The following is a 21,500-nucleotide window of genomic DNA, read 5'->3' on the forward strand; positions in this document are numbered from 1 at the left end:
ACTTAAGATCAAATAATCAGTGTAAAATTTCAGCTTTAATTCAACAAAAGTAAAGGCTCAAAAGTAATGTAATTTAAATGTAAGCATATGACTTTTTTGTTTAAATATTATTATTTGGATGACAATCTTTTGCAGTAACTGCCTGAAAACTAGATCCCGTGTTTCCTGTGTGAGCTGTCAGCCCCTTACTGCTATTTTAATGCTCTACAATAATAATAATAATAATAATAAGTAATCTTCCTTGTAACTATTAAATAAGAGATACCAACACTTTGACAGCAAGTCAACATCACTGATTGGCGTGCCTGTTATGTCAACCTTTATGTAACAGCGCCCTCTACTGAAACTGTATTACTCTTACAAGTTAAAGGGCTGGTTCACACAAACAGTAGTAAAAAGGTTTTTCGCCGTGTTTGCTTTTCAAATAGAACTATGATATATCAGGACTGTAAAATATGCTACTTTAAATCAAACTCCACTATAAAACCTTTTGCTGTTGTTCTATGAAACAGAACAAACATCTTCCCCAATCTGCAACACTCATTCCCAACACAAATACTCCAGAAAAATCAAACACAAAAGGGCGCCATTTCTCACTTACATGTTTATTTCAGCTCCAGTGTTGCATACTGTAGCAGCATTATCACAATCATTTTGTATTTGCAGGGTCAAACTTTCAAGCATTCCTGTCACTGGAGATGACACTCACTTTTGCGTGTAAAGATCATAAAAATATTTACATTATTCAAATTCCCACATAGAACATCAGCTTTTCTGTTTCAAAATACTTTTGACACTACTTTTATATCTCAGTTATTAACAGATACCTCAAAATCTGAGATTTTCCTCAGCGGATCCAACTAAAAAAAATAATAATAAAATAAAAAAAAGACACAATGTGTGCAACAGACTGAAACATCAATCTACTTTTATATTGAAACATGTTATCCATCCATGTGAAAACAATTCAATATGAATAGTTTATGTAGTCTATTCCAAGTCAACCATATCACTATGTAAAAAATTAGGTTGCACTGTAGTTTTTCAAGATTAATTCAAACTTTTTTTTATGACATTCAAAAGAACAACAACAAAAAATAAAAGTCCAACGGCGTTTGCTCAGAACATCACTGAGCTCCAAACTTGAAGATGTGACTGTAAATCTTAACACTACTGAGTGAAAACTACATCGCAAAAAGTGGAATAAAAATCCACCGCAGGCAGGCACGCAACATCGTGCAGATTAAAAGTAGAATGCATAGGTTGTCTTTGGTTTAGTATCATTTACCCGACTGTACAAATGTGAGGAATCGGTGGCTGAAGGGGCTGCGAGATCAACGAGAATGCGTCAAACTTTTCCAGAGTAAGAAAAATATCCTCCTTAATTCAAAATAAATACATCTGACTGCTTTCTGGATAACATCAAGGTCTGGCAAAATGACAATAGGCTGAAAAGAGCAGAGAGCACACAGGAAACGTGTAACTACAACAGGATGAGTGAAAATAAAAGAAATAACAATGCCTGCTTACCCTTACTGATGCGATCAAGTTTTTACTGACCTCATGGTAACAAAGTGTACGTCTGACGTCAAGTCATCACGTTGCACTTTGCATCACAGGGGGTGTGCGTGTTCGGCTAAAGCCGAAGATAAAAATAAAAAAGCATTTTACATACAATGTACAGCTTTAATCTTCACAGTCAGCACGATTCACACGAAAGCTGAACATCACACCAGGCTAACAGAGAGGCTTCTCGGAAATAGTCACCGCTGTGTATTCGTGTTTTGAATACACATAAACAAGCTGCCTGTCTTCAGTAACAGCGAACGATCTTTAAATTGTGCGTGATTCAGATGCACTGCAGTTCTGTGCAGGCAAAAAGCTGGACCGCTACGGCCTACACACCTTCATGCCGAGAGAGAAACGGGATCTCTCAGGGGGCAGGAAGAAAGTATTTAGTATTTAATTAAAAAAAAAAAAAAAAATACAAAAAACCCCAAAACAATCAGGAGAATTGATGCAGATTTATGTGTGCGTTTAACAGATGTGACTGATGCCAATACAAAGAGCCTGTATTCATTCATAATTCATTCTAACAGAATTGTGTGCTTTTCATGATGCAACTTGGACCAAAGAAAATGTAAATATGGGAAGATTTCCTATGTCGAGAACAGAAAAGGAAAAAGGGTTAAGCAGGGTTTTATATGCTTATAAGGCACTTGGAACGTGTAGCTGTCCCATCAGCAGAGACGTGCAAATAAAGAATGTGCTGTGATGGTTCTGTGCAAACGCACCCACATACACACATGTTAAGAAAATAAATATAGAGTTCCAATATTAAGAAACAGAAACAACAAACAACATGGGAGAGTTTGGAAAAGCTGGGGTTGGTGAGTTTGTGGACTGGAGGAAGAACAATATCACCTCTTCTACAAGTATCCATCCATCCATCCATATATATATATATATATATATATATATAGTGATCTTTGTTGCATATCATGGTTGTGGAACATTATTAACTGAAAAATAACACACTGTTAGGAGTGTTTCTCTCTCTGCCACACCCCCACCATTCTTCCTTGTGCGAAAATGACTCATGTTATTTCATCAGCAGCATGTGGAAAAAAACCAAGACCTCTTACACCTTCATGTCGGAGTTTTCTGTCATCAGCCCACCTGTGTGCTGCTCAAACGCACTTTCTGTTAGAGAGGGCGAGGTCCCGCCTCATGCTCCTGAGGCAGCTGCTGCTTTGTCAGGAAGTACTTAAAGAATTCATACACCGACCAGGCGATGGCGGTGGAGGGCATCTGGTATATAACCCGAGCTTGGACCCCTTTGAAGAAGGCTGACAGACCACCGAGCTGGTACACTGTCCTGAAAGCGTTCGCCATACCGGTCAAGTGACCGCTGACATTCATGGAGCTGAGCGCTATGTTCTCTTGTGTGTTGAGCAGTGTTTTGCAGACATCGAGCGGAGTAGTAATTGCTGCGGAAACGGCTCCTGCTGCTGCGCCTGACAATATGTGGCTACCGGGGTGGTAATGTCTGTGAGGGTTTAACTGCTCCTGCATCAGTTCGTAGGTGATAAAGTGAACAGCCTGGAAGGGGATGTTCATGGTCAGTTGTGTGCTGTAGCTGCGGTAGAAGGCTCCAACGCCTTCAGTATATGTTACAGTTCGGATGCAGTCCCAAAGTCCTCGATACGGAGAGTTGTACATTTGCATCCTCTGCTTTATCACTGGAAACAGGAAGGGTGTTAGTGTGTTTGATTGCATGTATTCTATATAATTTCATGCTTTGCACACAATATCTCTGATAAAAAAGGTAAAAAAAAACAACAACAACCATAAAGTGATTTATTAGCCCTTCTTTTTTTTAAGAGCTCTAATTTTAAGCAGGAATGCGGTGCAAGTCTGAGAAAACTTTACTTAGAGAGAAATAAAAAGCACACACTACTTTAATCTGCGTATTAAAATTCATTCAGTGCATTTGCTAAAGTAAATTTTCAGGTGCACTTTGTACAACAGCTAAGCTGAGCGGGACAGAGGGAAAAAGTGCATTCATACACAGATAACTCTTATTAGAAGGATTAGTGACAAAGGACAAAATACCAACACTGTTAAAAGGCAAAGAAGTACCTTGTTAGGAAATGTTCTCAGTTCTTACCTTCAGCTGGATTCATGACTGCATCGTGAAGAACAGTTGCCACACTACCAGCCACACCTATTCAAACAAACACACGTTGACACGTCAAATATCTGAAGCAGTAATAAAAAGAAGACATCCCCATATTAGTTTATGACTAATATCACCCTTATTTTTGGCATTTTAGTAAAGGCTGTGCTGGATTACCATTCTTACTAAAAAAAGACACTGGCTTAAATGGCATATCCCAATCATAACACACGCTGTTTGGATTTCTCGTGTTTGCGATTGGGATTTGTCCCAGCCACTGTAAACAGGATATGACTTCTCCTAACTCAGCTCCTCCAAGTCTTGTGATGCTTAGTCTACGGTAAAAGCAGTCAGTGTAGATAGTCAAGTGGTTTGTGTTGAGATGCAGAAACTCGTACCATTGGCTAAATGGCTGTTGCCGCCGCTCTGAATGACGTCGCTCAGTGAGCGTTTCATTCGTTCGTAGCAGGCAAAGTAGAGTGCATGGGCAGGCCCCGCTCCAATCATAGTGATGTTGAGACCTCTCAGCGGCCTGAAGATCCCCTCAGTCCGGATGATCCTTTTCAGAGCCTCGTACACACTCTTGTACTGTGCATTTGGGTCCGGTTGCAGGCTCTGCATCCTTGTCTGAAGAAAATAATAAAGATCGCTTATCATTTATTCCAGCACAACAGTTACATTATCCAACTGAGGTCTTGGTATGAACGCACAAGTGTGGCCTTAAAATCAGCACCTGATATAAGCCAAATCATTGCTATTGGGCATATTTGTCCTTGTAAGTGTTATATTTTTCTGACAGTAAGTGCTCCTGGCAGTGTCACAGCCTGAGTCTGAGTGATTTCTATCTCTCCCAGGCTGGCGTAGGAGGCTGTGGCAGCTCTTTGTTTTACTCCATCATGCCAAGTTCTCTGGACAACACAAAGCATGTTTGTATTTGCGGGGCGATCTAGGGCTGGCTCAGGAGATAGGCCAAGTCTATCTTCCTCAGCATGTTCCCCTGTGTTTCCTTCCTTTGGGTTGACAATAAAATATCAATTACATTTCTGCAGGACACAGATTTGGGAACTTTGGGCATATAAAACTTGGCAGTGCAATTTACGTTTAAGCTTGTTCCACTGCATTTACACACAAGAAGACAAAACTGTCTGCTTAAAACAGAGGAACTGATATGAATGGTTAGTCACACACCATCAGGAGAGGAACTGCGAGGTAATTTAATTGGTCTTGTTTTAAACCCCCAACTTCTTCTGAACATTAAATAATGCTGGGTACACAATAACCACAAGCAGCAAATGTTTTAGATTTTTGTGGTAACTTTTTGAATACATGATAAAAACATCTGAAGTGCAACACATAACTCTTTTCTGCTGTAACCAAATCCAAGAGATCAATTCTGGAAATTAACTGACTAAGGTTCAGCATCATGTTAGGAAAAATTATAAATAAGGGATTTTAAACCAGCCCGGGAATTTGTATTTAGAATTGAAACTGTGAAATGAAAACTGGGGAATAACACTATTTAACCTTCCAATACTAATAATGCATCACACTCAGTGCCTGTGTAGTAAGAAGCTTAAAAAGCAGGGTTGTCAAACATAAGGTCTGGAGGTCATAATTGGCCTGGCAAAGACTCCAATCTGGCCCACTGGATGGCTTTAAGAAGTGTGTGTTTGTGTGTGTGTGTTGTACATTTTACTGTATTTTCTTAAGTTTTACAACTTTTTCAATTGATAAAGACCTCAGTTTTTCAAGTATCTACTACATTTACTACAGAAATGTTCTACCATAGAAATAAAAGTACATTATTATGACTACAGGAAAGTATTAAAACAGATGTTTTTCACTTATTTTACATATATATCACATTAAAAAAATACAAATTTTGATGAAACTGCACTGATATAAAGACATCAGGGATTACATGTTTAGTTAAATGTCTTTACACTGACACAAAGTGGAGTTTCACTGGTCTCACCCACTTAAGATCAAAGTGGGCTGCATGTGGCCCATGGTGTAAAATGTATGGATAAGAAAGATCTGCAGCTATGAACTCAAAATGAGACTAAATGCAAAAACTGTCCAACATTAATTGCACCTTAGAACACATATGCATCAACACTACAATGAGCGGGTGGAGGGAGGTTTGGAGTCTTCTCCCACCCCCATTCTCTGCGGCCTGCTGGAGCGGGAGGGCTAGTAGGAGGAGTTGGCCGTCCGACTGCGGTCTGGGGTGTGGGGCCTCCCTGCTGCTGCGGAGTCGGGGTGGTCTGCCTCTCCCCACCGCAGGGAAAAGGGTAACACCACCTGGGTCTGGGTGCAATTCCCCCCTCCAGGGACAAGGGTACCTAGACCCGGTTTGTAGAGTACGCTTGGGGAGTGTGATTGTGTGTACAGCGTCTCTTTATGTCTGTCTCCACGTTGGTTGAGTGTGGAGTGAGTGCATATGAGAGCATGAGGGTGGGAATGGATGTTTGTGTCTGTGTGTGCCTGTATGTCTGTGTCTATATGTCAGGTTGGGTATCAGACGCCACCTCTCTGGGGACACCTCAGGCCCTCCAAGGTTTGGAGGCCTATCTCCACCCACCACCACTTCCCCTGCCGGTGGCGGACTCCCTCAGGTGTCGGTGTGTTGGTGGTTCTTTGTGTCTGGGGGTGGGCGTCCGGGTACACACCGGCTCACTCCTTGGCGGCCGCTTGTCGGGGCCTGGGGCCTGGGGCTCGCTCGGGCCCCTTTGGAGGTGGGGTGCCCCCGGCCTCTCGGCCTGGGGCCCGGTCACTCAGGCGCAGCTGGGGGCCGGCGGAGCTCACGGGCGCGTCACTGCAACTCCCCCTGACTTCTGCTCCGCGGCTGCTGGGCGAGCCCTCATCTGGGACTCTCCTCAGCTCTTACTGGAACAGTGGCGCGGCTGCCCCTCTGTTGGTCTTCCATGGTCTCTTGTGTTCTGGGGGCCTCTGGATGTCTGGAGTTTTGATCTCCTCCATACCCGCTTCACACCCTGGAGGACGGGGCTGTGGCCCCCCCACACTCCCTAGCAGATCATTACATGGAGAAACCTTTGGAATGCAAGCATGCTGATCCACACAGGTATGCACACATGGGTATTCACAGACGCGGACTAAAGCTTACTTGGCTGCTGCCTCAAAGCACACTGTGCGCTGTCTATCTTGCGTGCTGCACAATATCGTTTATTATTTAGTAAATATTGATATCTATGGCTAGCTAGTTTATTGTGATGGTGCTTTGTTTTCTCTATTATTATGTTGCTCTTTGTTGTTTGCTGTCTCCTCTGTTTGTTTTTTTTGTTGTTTGTTTTTTTTTTGTTTTTTTCTCCATACAGGTGACCCAGGAGTTCTTTTTTTTTTTTTTTTCTCTCTCTTCCCCCCCCTTCTCACCGTCTCTTCTCCCCTTTGGTTTTCTTTCTTTCTCTCCCCCTCTTTCTCTCATTCATTCCCCCTGTCCTATTTATTAAAAAAAAAAAAAAAAAAAAAAAAAATGACAAAGGATGAACTGAAGCTCTGCCATCACGTAATGTCGCATACTGCTGTTTCTGATGTCATTTAAAAAAAAAAAAAAAAAAAAAAAAGAAGGACATCTAGCGTGAACACATTTGTACTTTTACTTGTTCCGGGAATTACATTACTGAACAGTAAATCTATTAAAACAAAAACAAAAAAAAACAAAAAAAAAACAAAAAACTGTCCAACAGTGGAGATGATTTTTTAAAGCAGATTATATTATAATGGTGTTTTCAGGTACTAGTAAAAAATAAATAAATAAAAAAAATAGGTGGTTCATGGTCTTATATATATCTTTTACTATGGTCAGCTGATGTAATACAACAATCCCCAGAAGCAAATATCGATGCGGCCTTTATGATGTGCTGAAAGAAAACATGACCATTGATGGCTTACACTGTCCTGTCTTTTAGTTTAGCTTTGTCTGTTGTGATTCTGTGGCCGTTTACTAATCAACACTTGAGAAACGCAACTGCACACACACACACCCTTTGCTGTGTGAGGCTGATTCCGAATGTGTGCAACAAAGATAAGACACCCCTCCTAGCAGTAACAGAAGCCCCTCCCTGATTCCCAGATGAGTCTCATGTTTTACTGGAAGACTGAAACATACAGTGAGTGGATTGTCAGCCTGATTCGCCAGGCTTGAAATTCAAAATAACACCAAGTCGGTCATTCTGCAACTCGCATTTCAAAACCTATGTGAAACATACCACACAGCTTCCTAATTTGAGTTTGTTAACTAGAAATAAAGTACAGTGTGCTCTGAATCCAATCTCTTAAAATCTCATCTGTCTTTTTTGTGTAATGTGGAAAACGTAAATGGGTTAAAATGGAAAATTTCAAAACTGTATAAAGCCTGGACCGAGCAAGTGCATCCACAGCTCTTTGCGCTTATGAAAACTTTGAAAAGTCAAGAGGAAGCAGCAACAAGGCTTGTGCAACAAAGGGCCTACAGGTCAGTGTGGAAATATGTCAAGACTATCACACTGTGGGGAAAGAGGATCGAGTGTCTTTTATGGATTATGCTAATCAAGCTGTCTGTGCCGAATCAAAATTATTGTTAGGAGACTGCAGCACTACAAAATAAAGCACCATCAATACAATGCCACTCTGTTAGAAAATAACTGGTGAGCAGGATTTAGAGAGGAATGAAAGGAACAAAGTTCACCACACCTAAACCGCCCAGTTTACTATTTACTTTACAGATGCAAGTTTTTTTTTAACAAAACTGGACCCTCATTTCATTATGTTACTGAACACTTACCTTTAGGTGTTAGTTTCAACATGGCATTAATGGGAGGGAGAAATGACGTTCCTCTCTTTATAAACTTGTCTGGTAACTATCAAGTGTACAACCAAAACAGGTTAGACAATTAAAAATCCAGTCATTCCTACTCATGACTTACTGTCATTGTGTTTAGATGAAACTAAATAATCTGTACTCATTATTGTTCCAAAGAGTCAGTAATTTAATCCTTTATTGCTTCACGTTCACCTTTTGCCTACACTAGATCAGTTTTACACAAAGCTAAAAAATAAAAGGCAAATAAAATGTTCTTGGCTTGCCATTTGTCATTACTAGTTATTATTGGTATTAGTATTATTAGTAGTAGTAGTAGTATTATATAAATAGCAGTCAAGATCAAACATGGGCTTTCTCATTCTAATGGAGTGTAACTGCTGTATGAAATGTATATTGTGTTCATTATTTTCTTCCTGTGCTAATAGATGGTGATGCCTGTAATAATGTGAGAAACCAAGATCACACGCTGTGTTAAAATGTTCTGTCTGAACAGCAGCCCACATTTAACAAAAAGTAGCAAACACATCAAATACTCATATTTGAAAACAGAGAAAATAACTGGGAGCATTCACAGTTTCGAAAATTGTGCCAAATTATAAGCCAATGTCATTATTATTCTTGTACTGACTTACAAAATATATAAACTAATAAATTTGCATCTATCGTGTAGTGTGTTTGTTTCCCTTAAACAAGCAGAGACAACTACAGCTGCTTCAACGAGTCTGAAGAACACAGACCAGCTTTTTTGTTAGACCAACAGCTTTAACCTGGTAGAAGGGTCATCACGACCCAGCGAAGGTCACAACCCAAACAGTGGGTTAGATTTGTACATAACACCTGTTTACTGCCACACACACTGTATATAACGAGTGTATATGCACTTTGAAGCTCTATGTAGACTGCAGTACAATAATAACCACATTATCAAACACAGTTTGGTAGGACTCTGTTAGCCTTTATTAATTAGTGATATCATCTAGTCGGGGTGGCAGGGTGTGTGGGACCACAAGTGTGCTTTTAAGTGCACTACAGAGTAATAACTTACAGAAAGGTGTTTATAAATCTTGCCTTAAATATTGGAAAAAGTCTGATATGTGATGTAACCACACTTCAGACCTGACCTTTACTTTGCCTACAACGACTGTGGGAATACCTAACTTGCTTCACTGGCTGAAAATAAAACCGTGATTCTGAACTTTGCTTTAACCTTGCTAATATGTGCCTCTTATGAATTAAGGTTACACCGGGCGTTGAGGAAGCTTCACATGTTAGCAAGTTAATCGTTGTATCGAGCAGGAAGCAAAAAAAAAAAAAGAAAAGAAAAGAAAAGAAAAAAAGAAACGAAACTGTTTGTACTTGATTGGTTTAACTATCATATTTCTTTACTCTGATTTACTTCATACGAGCCTGTGAAACTAGTTTGTTCAGCCAGCTCGTACCACGAAGGCTAACACCAAGGCTAACCGAGGATGGGCAGCCCGGAGATTTTATAGCTAGCGCTCGTTAGCGAGCTATGGTAGACAGTCGGGACAGTTAGCGCTGCTCTGGAGCTTGTTGGTGAATGATCTGTGGCGGCGAAGCAAGTGTGAACTTGTGCTTCGCGGTGAGTTACCTTGACAGAGTCCACGGGGTACATCACTGTGTGCTCCAGTATGCCAGCCACTGCTCCCGCTGTCATGTGGGTCGTCACGGAGACATGAGGTGGCAAGCTCTCGTAGTCCCCGTCACTGTTGAAAGGCTCCTCGTCTTTGCTTTTGTTCTGCGACATATCCAGCGTTGCCACCACACGGTCCGAGCACAACTCCATGCGTGGGGAGCTCTACCAGAAGCTCTCCCTTACCAGACAACACTCAAGAGAGGTAACGGCGGCATGGATAACCACAACATCATCACTACTGGAGTTCCAGCGCCCATGTGACGTAACGACCGAGGGCGTGGTTGTATTAATATGGACCACTCGCGTTTCATGTCGTTAATGTTCGGGCGGGATCTTTGCTTTAGGCGACCAATGAAAACTTTCCATGCCAGATTCTTCTCACACTCAACAGCCCCACTGTTACAAGTTGTCCATCCATGCTGGATTTCCTTCTCCGTTTTTGAATGGGTTTGACAAAAGTGCAATCTCATAGTCCAGCTTGACTAGATAAGTAGGTGTGGCTTACCTATCAGGCAGCATATGTGCAATAACCATGAGGGAAATCGTCTTATGTCAAAGGGAAGTTTTCTAAAAGTCGTGGTCTCTCTACACCGCATATGGCGCTATCACGTAGTACTTGAAAAACCGACTTTAGTACACAAACAGGATCACTTATCCTTCCAGGAAATGCCACATAAATATGAAATGAACGCTCATTTAAGAAATAACTCTTCTTTATATTTTACTAATTATTTGAACTGTGCATGTTACATAACTCGCAATTACAGCTCTGAAACACAACTGGAGAAGCAAAAGAAGGGCGACATCTGTAGTTATTCAGCAAAAGAAACACAGAAGTGCACATCTTTTTTGTTTTTATCTTAAGTGATATCTTAGCTGCTGCTTTAGCGGCACTATTGTAATGTAGTGCTCATTGAACCTTTGATAACACATGTTTGCCTAACTGGAGGGAAGGAAGAAAAGCTCTTTTTTAAAAACATTATTTTAACACAAACCACCCTCACCTGCCGTTTTAAATCTGAGCATACAGATCTGCACACATCATCCGTGCTTCACGTCATGTGGATAGTCTTATGAAATAGCCTACAGTTAAAGCAGAAGCTTCAGAAAATAGCTGCTTTACACACACGCTTGAGTTCCAGTTCCCAAAAAAGTGTAACATTGTTGTCAAACTGTTGGACTACCTCACAGGTTCCTTCCATTTGCTTTAGTCCAAGGACCCCGCTGGAGGCCAGTTATTTAAACCAATTCCTTGTTTTTTCATTACATCTTCTACTCTTAATTATTTATATGTCTTTAGATACTGTATACCTGTCTCATGTTGCAGGACAGAAGTTTCAAATTCACTTTGATATTCCACTAGATCCCAGTGTGTGCAGCGGTTATCACTGGATTCAGCTGCTCTTAAGAGTTAGTGGTCAGGCCACCCCACCCTCTGATTGACATCACAGGGAGTGATCTGAACAAGAACAACTGCTTTTTAAAAAAAATTTCTGAGCCATTAATCGGTCACACAATAGCATTTTTAAGGGATTTGTCTTCAATCAAAACAAAAACATCGTAATCATACCTATAAAAATGAGTTAAACTGTCCTATGTTACGTACTATTGACTGAAACTTAAGCTCAATGGGAAAAAGCATATTGCATCACTGAGGGTGTGTTTGTGAGGCACGGTGACATCCCAGTGACTCAGCAATATAAGAACCTTAAAGAGCCACTTGTTTTCAGGGTGCCGTTACAGCTGTTGTTCACATATCACATACCACAAAAAGGTTAACATGAACAGGTAGTGTACCAATAAAAAATGAACTTTTAAAGCTACAGCTGGTTATTACAACGCTGAAGGTGGGAGACCAGAGACATGATGCAGCAAAAAGCAGAAAGAAAATGACCAGCCTGCCTTTTGTACTTCACAAACTGTTGCATGTAATCATGTCAGTCTTTGTTAATAACAGACTAATAATATCAACAGTATATATAATACTAATATTGAGACACGAGTTCAGTCTGAGAGGTTACTTCACAGCAAACAAACGTGGGAGTTTAGAACATGTTTTGAATTCTAGCAAAAGTGGCAATGAATTTATCTTCCACTCAAAGCAACAATAAGCGAGTGCATTAGTTTATGTTACTATTGGAGTGTCTGCTGAGGACTTCAAACACCACATGGCTCATTTGCTTCGTTCTCAAGACAGGTCACATTGATTTTGCATTGTGTGCATGACTTTGTTTGCTTGGAAACAAATCCACGAGTGGAATATTCTCAGTGATGCAGCAGTTACAGCCTTGTAACAGAGCAGATATCCAACACAACAATGCCAGACTGTGGCTTGGAAACACTATTTTTTAAATTAAGTATTTGCATGGTGACACAGCAGTTTCTGCAGAGGGTGGCACGAATGCCCCTCTGATGATCCTCCTTTGGCTCTCGCTCTCTGGGGCCTCTGGATGTCGAGGCCTGGATCTCCTCCATGCCTGCTTCATGCCCTGGGGGACAGGCCTATGGCTCCCCACACCCTCTAGCACAGACCTTCCCAAAGTGGGGGGCCTGCCCCCTAGGGGGGGGGAGGCGCAGAGCCATTGCGGGGGGGGGGGGGGGGGGGGGGCGGTATGAAAAGGGAAACAAAACAAAACAAAACCAAAAAAAACAAGCCTTCCACACTGCTAGCACGGGGCTCCCACACAAACGCAAAGCAGGAGATGAAGCATCGCTGAATATGTTTCCAAACCAACTTCATTCTAAGCCAAAGACTAGAAAATATGGTGAAGCAAATCTTCCCTTTGGTTTCACCTGCACAAGTGCCAGGTAGGTCTCCCTGCATAATTGGTTTTCCCTTGTCGGCAGCAGCGCTGGGCTCTTCAAATCATGGACAAACAGTATCCCACATTCTTGATTTTTAATTCACAAACACTTGTTGTAATGACTAACTACTCCTGACATTTTGGAGACGTTAGCTCTTTATACAGTAAAGTTACAGTGGCTGATCCTGCCACGATTTGTTCCCCGGTTCAAATCACGGACAAACAGTATCCCACAGCTGTTTATGTTTTTGAACCGATTTTGCACAGAGAGGCATTTTTTGAAAAATGTATTGATAGCAATGTTGAATATTATTACACAGGAAACTACATGTAAAACAATTACACCGTGAAGCCTCTGCCTTTCTAAATGGAGGGACAGTAACTGCATGTGTATATGTAAGTATGTAAAAACTGAAGATAGTCAGATTAACAGTATTTTGTCTCTATCTGCCATTGTGCAATTCATCTCATGTAAACAATAACGTGATGCACAGCGTGACCTGAGAAAAGGCACATACCTTTGAGTTGCGTGATGAACTCTGTATTCCTCGTCCAAACGCAAAAAATGAGTTTTAAAAAATCTCCGTTTTCGGTGATTCGAAACGCCGTTTAAGTGTGGACGAAACAGCTGCGTTTTCAAAAAATACCCGTGTGGGTGTGGACGTAGCGTAAAAGAGTTAGTAGTTTATTTTATTACTACCTGTCATTTATTGCAGATTACTTGTATTTGTTTAATTGTTTACTAAATGTTTGAGGTGTGAAATAAACCACAATGGAGCAAAATATGGGTGTGTGTGGTTGGAGGATGTGTTTGTGTGCGCGCGTGCATGGAGGCGGGGGGCACGAACATTTTTCTTGTAAAACAGCAGCAAAAAAAAGTTTGAGAACCACTGCTCTAGCAGATTGTTACATGGAGAAACATTTTGAATACCAGCGCGCTGATCCACACAGGTGTGCACACAGGTGTTCATTGTTCATAGACACAAACTACACTTTTCTTAGCTGCTACCTCAAAGCACATTGTGCGCTGTCGGTCCTGCGTGCTGCACAAAAACATTTATTTTTTTAGTATTTACTGTTATTTACACTTAGCTAGATTCATGCAGTGGTGTTGTGTTTATTATGTTGCTCTCTATTTTGCTTTTTTCCTCTCTCAACAGGTGAAAAAAAAAAAAGCAAAAAAAAAAAAACATTGCTCGTACTCATGCTGCCCCATTTGCTGGGAGTAAGGGCGCCCTCCGTTTGTGAGGAGCGCCTGCTGCTTGCTGCACAGGGAGGAGAAGGCGGGGCAGCGGGGTATTCACTGGCTGGCTGGAGCATCTAATAACCAACTCGCAAAATAAAACAAAATAAAAACAAACCAACAAACACGAAACACCAGACATTATGATACAGACTTATAATTTGCACCGATGGTTTTTTTCCCGAAATTCTATACGCGAAAAGTGAGCGCGAGAGCCCTCGGTGTGCCTGCTCGCTGCTGAAGTCAAAGTAAACTTTATTGTCATCTCCGCTACACACAGTCCAGTATATAGAGAGACGAGACGACGAGGCTCCAATTACAGCAGTGCAAGTAAACAAACAATAAATATAAGAAGAGTAAGAAAAGGTCTATTAGGTTATGTTGTGGCGATCCTCGGGTTGAGGGATTTGTGTTCATACTGGAGTGCAAAATTAAAACCAATGGAAGATGGACAAGAAAAGTTCAAAGCCATCAGGTGCTCAGTTTAGAAAAAATAGAAAAGAAGAGGAAGAGAAACGAGCAAAAGATACAGGTAAGCAGATGTGTCATTGGATAATGGCAGGTCATCCTGAAACAATCAGAATCAGAATCCTTTATTAATCCCTAAGGAAATTATGTGGATTTCAGTTGCTCCAAAAAGAAATGGTAAAAATAGTAACAGTAACAGACTAAACTCCAAACAATACATTGTTACAGATTTTAATATTAATTAGTCATTGTCAGTTGTTGATTTGTCCTGTTCTCATTGTATGACGAATTATGATGGCTGTTTGCATACTATGCATACTCTCTCTCTCTTCATATGTGTGTGTTTCTCTCTGGTGAAATGTTGTGTGTTCGCCCGGGGCACCAAACAGACTAGGACCGCCACTGCCCATCAGTAACAACTAAAAATAAAAATGAATAACAAAGGTTGATCAAATGGACCAATACGGCGAGGCCTTGATGATCCACTTGGTAAAGTAAATTCGTTGGGTATCTTTGTTGGCCTTCAGACAACAATTTTGATGACTAAAGAACCAAACGGGACAGGCAAAAAACAAACAAACAAACAAACAAAAAAACCCTGCAGCCCTGTGGCCATTATTGGCAACATGCTGATTATTACCATTGATTGATTTTTTTTTTCCCCATGCAGTTTTTAAACAGGAAATAAGTTTAAAAACCACATTTGGTGAATAAAAGAGGACAGAGAGGTTTGTGTTCACATTACTCCCAAAGACCATGAAATTTACATTTAATCCAAAAGATAATAAAAAAGATCAGAATAGCATAAAATTTTTATTACTGGGTTGCAGTGTCACATTTATTTCACATTCATTTGTGAAAACATTTCATTATATAAATAATGGGGCATGTGCTCTTGTTTACAATCCCCCCCCCCCCCCCCACACACACAGCAGTGACATGATAGCTTCTGAAAACGAAGCCTAAACATAAACATATGCAACAGTATCCAACCGAACAGCCAGATATCCACACGCAAGACTTTCAGCAAGGCCTTAGAAAAGACTGAGGCTCACGAGAAAAGGGTAGATGCATTGCAGTGATAAGACATGTATTGCACTAGCATAGCTGTTCAAGGCTACTTGTCACTTTTGGAGCGATGCGCACAGACACACTCAAACAGAAAAAGACTATTCCTGCTAGACGTGCTTCTCAACTGCAGCGCAAAAAAAAAAAAAAAAATTCCCCTTCTACTGATTATAATTAATTGCATTTGAGGTTTCTATACAAATAGGGGAGTGCTTATTTCATCTAACTTTAAGAACAACAACAAAAAAGATGTGTACATGCACAAAGAAAAGGCAAAGGGATACAGAACTGTAAATATCCACACATAAATAGAAATTTAAAAAAAAAGCCACTATAGTTTATTTGTCAAACTTTGTGAAATTAAAAAGTTTGACTAAGAAATTATTTCCCTATGGATAACCTGGAAATAAAGTACCATTTATTTCTGGAAATAAATAAGAGACACTTAAGGGCAGCTGCCCTCTGAATTAGACAGGCAAAAATATAATTATGAATGTTTAACTTAATCGCACATACTTTCCTTAGGCAAGCCTGAAGATTCATGCAAGGTGTTCCTTATTTGTACCATCTCTCAAAACACATTAAGGTGGAGCAGCCTTCAAAGAGTCACTGACAAAGGAGATGGCTTTAGAGAGAAAAGGAGCAAAAATTGGCGATGGGAAACAGACGCGCTGCCCAGACTTTACGCTCTACAAATTTTAGAGATTGATGAGGATTGTTGGCGAGCCAAGGCCCTCTTCCAGCCACGGTACAGACGAGGGGGTGCAACGCTGAGCTGTGCGCCGATGAATGCGGCGGAGTCGCCGTAAGTACAGTATAATAGAAAGCAAAACGATGAAGAAGCAAGCCAGGAATAAGTAGTGATTGTTGACAAAGGAGAAGCTGTGTCGCCAGTGAGAGTGCGCTCCTTTCAGGCTTTCCTGTTGGATGTCCCTGGAAGAGGTCACAACAAGAACAAGTCACACATATTACAACAGTTTGGGAAACAAAGACAGAGTTCTGTAGTGAAATCCAGCTCAACTAACCATGGCTGCACTCATTCACATGAACAGCATTATTTTCACTGGGCAAAATGACTTAAAGCTTGATTAGTAAACTGACAAGGAAAGGGCAACATGTGCGAGAAAATCCATCTTACCTTAAAGGCAGAAACCGTGTTCTGTAAAGTATAGCTCCAAGAGTCCACTGGACCTCCTTATCGTAGACCAATAAAGCAGTCTTTAGGTTTTTATAATTGGTTGGAAAAGAGAAGCCTGTGTGCAATACTTCATACATCCATGCCGATTTAAAACACTGGTACCTGCAGACAGGAAAAATACAGCACATGCTGAACATTCATGCAGCAGAGATATTGGAGGAACGTGACAAGTTATATGTTGTTTTCAGAAACTGCTGGAGAGTCCTGACTTACTTCAATCTATGGAGATCTGCATGTGAGGCATATAACCCAGACTCAAAGCGTTCCCTCAGAATCTTCCACTGGGTGGCACAATAACTCTGTAAATGTTTAATAAAAATGTCTGCAAAGTTTCCAATGATAAGTGAATGATAAACATTAGTATAACCATTCTAGTGCTCAAAATAACTCTACTCCACTGCTCAAAAGGGTTAAAGGAACACTGGATCATCACAGCCTAAATAAAGTTAAACTTGAGGGATCAATCCACCCTAATAGCAAGCGTGAGCCATTGTGAATCAACTTCACCTGCTTTCAATCAAATTGAAAACAGGTACAGTGGAGAGGTAACAAAACACATCTCAAAAAGGGAGTGGTTTAGCAGGTGGTGAGCACCATTGCCATCATCCCTGTTTACTGATGGCACTTGCCACTACTGGTAGCATGAGATTGTTCCCCCAGCCCATTCAAGTTGCACAGCTACTCGAGCATGGTGCATCCCTATGACAATGGGGTTTACTGTCTCCCAGCACAGTCTCAAGAGTGTGGAGGACATACAAGGAGAAGGGCATCAACTCAGCAAGCAAGACTGAAGGACCAGGAGGAACACTTCCAGAGCCCTACACGAGCTAGGGGGATACTCATGTGTATGTCACTGACTAAACTGTCAGAAAGAGCCCATGAAAGTGACATCAGGGCCCCGAGTCCTTCAGCAGGCTCTGCGCTCACCACCTAGTACCGTGGAGCTCTGCTGGCACTTAAACTTTTTTAGCGCCACTCACCTTGGCAGCCTTGGCGTACTTCGAAGCATTATAATCTCCACCCATGCGCAGCACATCCTCCATGCAGTAGTAGAACTCAGAGAAGCCATAGAACTGACTGTTGCTGTAGTCAATTGCCGGCTGGTAGACGCCATTGAGGGAGGTTTGGGTGTCATTGGTGCGGTTTAGGAATGGCTGGAGAATTTGCCTACACTGGTCAAAGTCTCCAGTGCCTCGCAGATACAGGTGCTGCGTAGGTGGGCCGATCTCATCCTGCAGGTCAGTGGGTAGACATGGGTCCAGCAGTGGAGACTCCACTGTTTCACCAATATGCTGATCTAAGAGCCTGAATAAATATAATAAATATCCGCAATACTGTGTAGTGCCACCTTTAAAAAAAACAAACAAGCCCAAAAACAGTTTAATTAAGCCAAGAGAATGACCTGCAGATCTCACCTGTTTCGGGCTGCAGTATTTCTGATGAGATTCTCCTCATATCTTTGGCGTGCTGCATTTCCTCCATAACCCAGAAAGGTGGACACATAAACACGATACACATGCTCTGTGCGATGCACGTCACACCCCAAGTTAAACTCGGCCAGTAAGTTCTTGGCGATTTCCTCCTACAGAGCAAACACACATCAGCACGAGAAGTGACTCCCTCCCTCTACTTACGCATATTCAAATTTACACACCCGCACTTCTAAAGTGTGTGTATGCATATAAACACACCTTTATTATTAGAGCAGGGCAGCCATAGTCGAGGCAAGAAAATAAAAGAGAAAGCTAAATATTGTGTCTCAAATAAGGCATCTCAAAACATCAAAGAAGCAGAGATGAACTATCAAGGGAGGCTACAGTCAATCAGTGGCATATTTGCTGAGCCTGCAGCTGGCTTACAGTAGAGTCAATAGTGATGAATGGAGAGTAGATCATACAGGTTTTACCAGGAAATGATAGAGGGTGGAAGAAGGGGAGTGGGGGAGAAAAACAGAGGGTGAGTGGCAAAAACCAAAGAGCACGAAAACAGAATTGGTTGTGGATAATAACCTGCTGTGGAGAAGCAAAGCTTACAGTTTTGGGCACTTCGTACGCAATCTGTGTGGAGACACCACCCATGTCCAGGACACCTGTAGTCCTTTTCCTCAACAGCATCTCCTGCTGATCGCCGCCTGGAACATGTACCTCCACTACAGCCTCGCCGTCTTGGGTGATCGAGAGCAAAGGGGTTTGAGATTCAGTTAGTGAAGGCGTATCGTATGAGCACCGCGTTAGCAGATACAAAAGTCTCCATGGATTTAGTTAACATGCAGCACAACAGCCTTTTAGTGGCAAAAACTTAGTACACAACTGCAATGCTACCTTCTTGGATTCTTACCATTGTGCACATGGTCAAATCTTCCAAGGACAAAGTTGATTCCAATCCAAGCATAGACACCTAAAACCAATAAATACAAAGTAAATTATGATATAAGGTTTAGTGTCAGAAAACTTTTCAGTGGCTACAAAGTGATGAATCAAATAAACTCCCACTGTATTAAATATAAAACAACACAAACCATTCTCATTCTGTATAACACACTGATGTTCATTCTTGTGTACTATAAAATTTCATGTTGTAATTTTATGTATTTGTTGCCTGAACTACATCGTTGTAAATTGTCTGATGATGTGTTAAATTTCTTGTTTATTGTTTTCGTCTAACGTGCCAGGAACTCGATATTTTCACTGATTTGTTCATTTACATGCACTGTCCCTTTGAAATAAACAAATTCAAATTACGTTTCCATTTACGCACCTTCTTGTTTTCCAGAAATCACTTCCACGTGGGAATCCGAGAAGAGGAAGTTGAAGTGGACTGGGATATCTGTGCGCAGATCCTCCAGAAGTGCTTCCTGTTGACTGAAATCAAACAAACAAAATAACAAGAACTTTGCTATTTTTAACTGTAACTCAGGTCAGCTCAGGTGTTAACAGATTTGTAGTTCACGATTTTATTCTTATTGGGGTTTTACTTTTCGGGTAGGATTCTCATTCCAGCTGTGCACAGGACATACAAGGGTGTTTCCTGGTGCTTGTGTTTGGGGATGTGCTGGGCTGCAAAGCTCAGCAGTGGGTATATATAATCACTGGCTTTCTCCGGTGTTTTAGCCAATTCGGAAATACCTGAAGGAAAACACACATTAGATCGCAGCGGGTAAATAAAAGGCAGTACAAGATGCTGAAATGCGTGCATCACCATATAATATTGTGATAACAGTTTGAGCCAAACACTGGACATCTCACCTGGCTTGATTTTCATGACCACTGGCTTGCGGTTCTGATCTCGCATTTGCCGGATGTCCAGCAGTTCGTGGGGATTACCGTTGTGCCGGGGCCAGCAGTACACGAACACCCTGGAGCCACTGCTGCCACAGTCCACTACCAGACCGTAGTTCAGGTTGGGGTTGGTTGTGTCTGTTGCGTCGATATCAGTGACCCTGGCTAAATGCCTGTTGAGAATCGTAAAAGTTAGAAATGATGCTTCCCATGTTTACTAGGACATCTACAACTGGATAGTAGTTGTGTAAAACCTGTGGAAGTGATTTTCCTTTGTGATCCAGCTGACGTGCCCCTTTCCAGCAACAAGCAGCAGGTAGAGCAGCCCTATGAGGCAGACCACTAGACTGATGAAGAGCAGCTGTCTGATTGATGGTATCAGGAGCCGAGGAAGAACCTGGGATGAGAGGCTGAAGTGCCACGAAGCTGGGAAAAGGCACGAAAAGCTGATCCTGTCAACAAAAGGTAAGAGAGCCTCAGCAAAGTATGAAACGTCACAGATATGTGAAAGGTATGCAAGGAGAAACCAACCTTCCCATGATGGACATTTCTTCTACTTGTTGCTTTACTTATCACTATAAAGCATGAAGCTGGAAGATGAATATCTGCCTTGTTCCAAACGTCCTCATGTCTTCATTTATCATTGTGACCTTTTAGGGGGCAATGTTATAAATTAACAGTTATTCGCATTTTATTTTGAGGGGAACTTGAGCTCTTTTATCAAGAAGGCCCGCAGAGCCGGTACGACACAGGACATGTAGCATATTATCGCTGTAAAGGCAACGTATTTAAACTACAGACAGACATTAGCCAAACAGGAAAAGCACTGCTTATAAAAGGAAAGCCGATAAGCGCTCACACGACCTAACATTTGCGTTTCAGACGTTTGTGTTTAATAACGTTTGACTTTGGTTGTAGTAGAAAGCTAAATGATCCTATTTTTGCGCGTTTTTACTGATCGTCACTATAAAACCGGTAATGTGACGTGTTCACAGCTCCTAGCCGGTTTATTACTTACTAGGAAAGGTGTGAAAATCCCCCCTTTTCTTGAAAATGTGGCGTTTATTAGCAGCCAGATGCTAACCTCTGGCTAACTAACGTAAAGGTACGAGAAGGAATCCGGTGAGTGACGTGGTAGTCGAGACGTGGTGATTGATTTTTATCTCCGCGTAGCCCGGATCGGAAGCCTGTGAGCAAACAGCCGCCCGTCTTGTTTTTTTCTTCTTCCACGTCTAATGTAGGGATTATTGTGCAATACCGCCACCTACTTCCTGGAATTAGGT

At 41.5% G+C, this 21,500-nt stretch overlaps 2 protein-coding genes across 3 annotated transcripts; both read right to left on the reverse strand.

Moving 5' to 3' along the window:
- Positions 1 to 589: 589 nt before the first annotated feature.
- On the reverse strand, positions 590 to 10,437 carry slc25a37 (solute carrier family 25 member 37). Its single transcript, XM_085294029.1, has 4 exons — positions 10,114 to 10,437; positions 4,078 to 4,306; positions 3,671 to 3,727; positions 590 to 3,242 (listed from the first exon to the last, which is right to left on the reverse strand). Exons 1-4 carry the CDS (start codon positions 10,306 to 10,308, stop codon positions 2,707 to 2,709), a joined length of 1,017 nt encoding a protein of 338 aa, XP_085150155.1. The 5' UTR covers positions 10,309 to 10,437; the 3' UTR covers positions 590 to 2,706.
- A 5,036-nt stretch (positions 10,438 to 15,473) lies between these two features.
- entpd4 (ectonucleoside triphosphate diphosphohydrolase 4) lies at positions 15,474 to 21,442 on the reverse strand. 2 transcript variants are annotated; one of them, XM_085294032.1, is made up of 13 exons: positions 21,236 to 21,442; positions 20,749 to 20,867; positions 20,472 to 20,669; positions 20,185 to 20,390; positions 19,914 to 20,064; positions 19,697 to 19,800; positions 19,277 to 19,336; positions 18,973 to 19,103; positions 18,355 to 18,521; positions 17,920 to 18,244; positions 17,153 to 17,238; positions 16,880 to 17,041; positions 15,474 to 16,674 (listed from the first exon to the last, which is right to left on the reverse strand). In XM_085294032.1, exons 2-13 carry the CDS (start codon positions 20,763 to 20,765, stop codon positions 16,440 to 16,442), a joined length of 1,842 nt encoding a protein of 613 aa, XP_085150158.1. In that variant the 5' UTR covers positions 20,766 to 20,867; positions 21,236 to 21,442; the 3' UTR covers positions 15,474 to 16,439. The 2 variants fall into 2 exon arrangements, with proteins under 2 accessions (XP_085150158.1, XP_085150157.1); XM_085294031.1 differs by having other exon boundaries at positions 18,949 to 19,103.
- Positions 21,443 to 21,500: the final 58 nt, after the last annotated feature.

This window comes from Mchenga conophoros, linkage group LG12 (assembly GCF_057382185.1).
Source record: "Mchenga conophoros isolate Kocher_MC1m ecotype Shallow Benthic linkage group LG12, M_conophoros_male_GT1.1, whole genome shotgun sequence".
NCBI lineage: Eukaryota > Metazoa > Chordata > Actinopteri > Cichliformes > Cichlidae > Mchenga > Mchenga conophoros.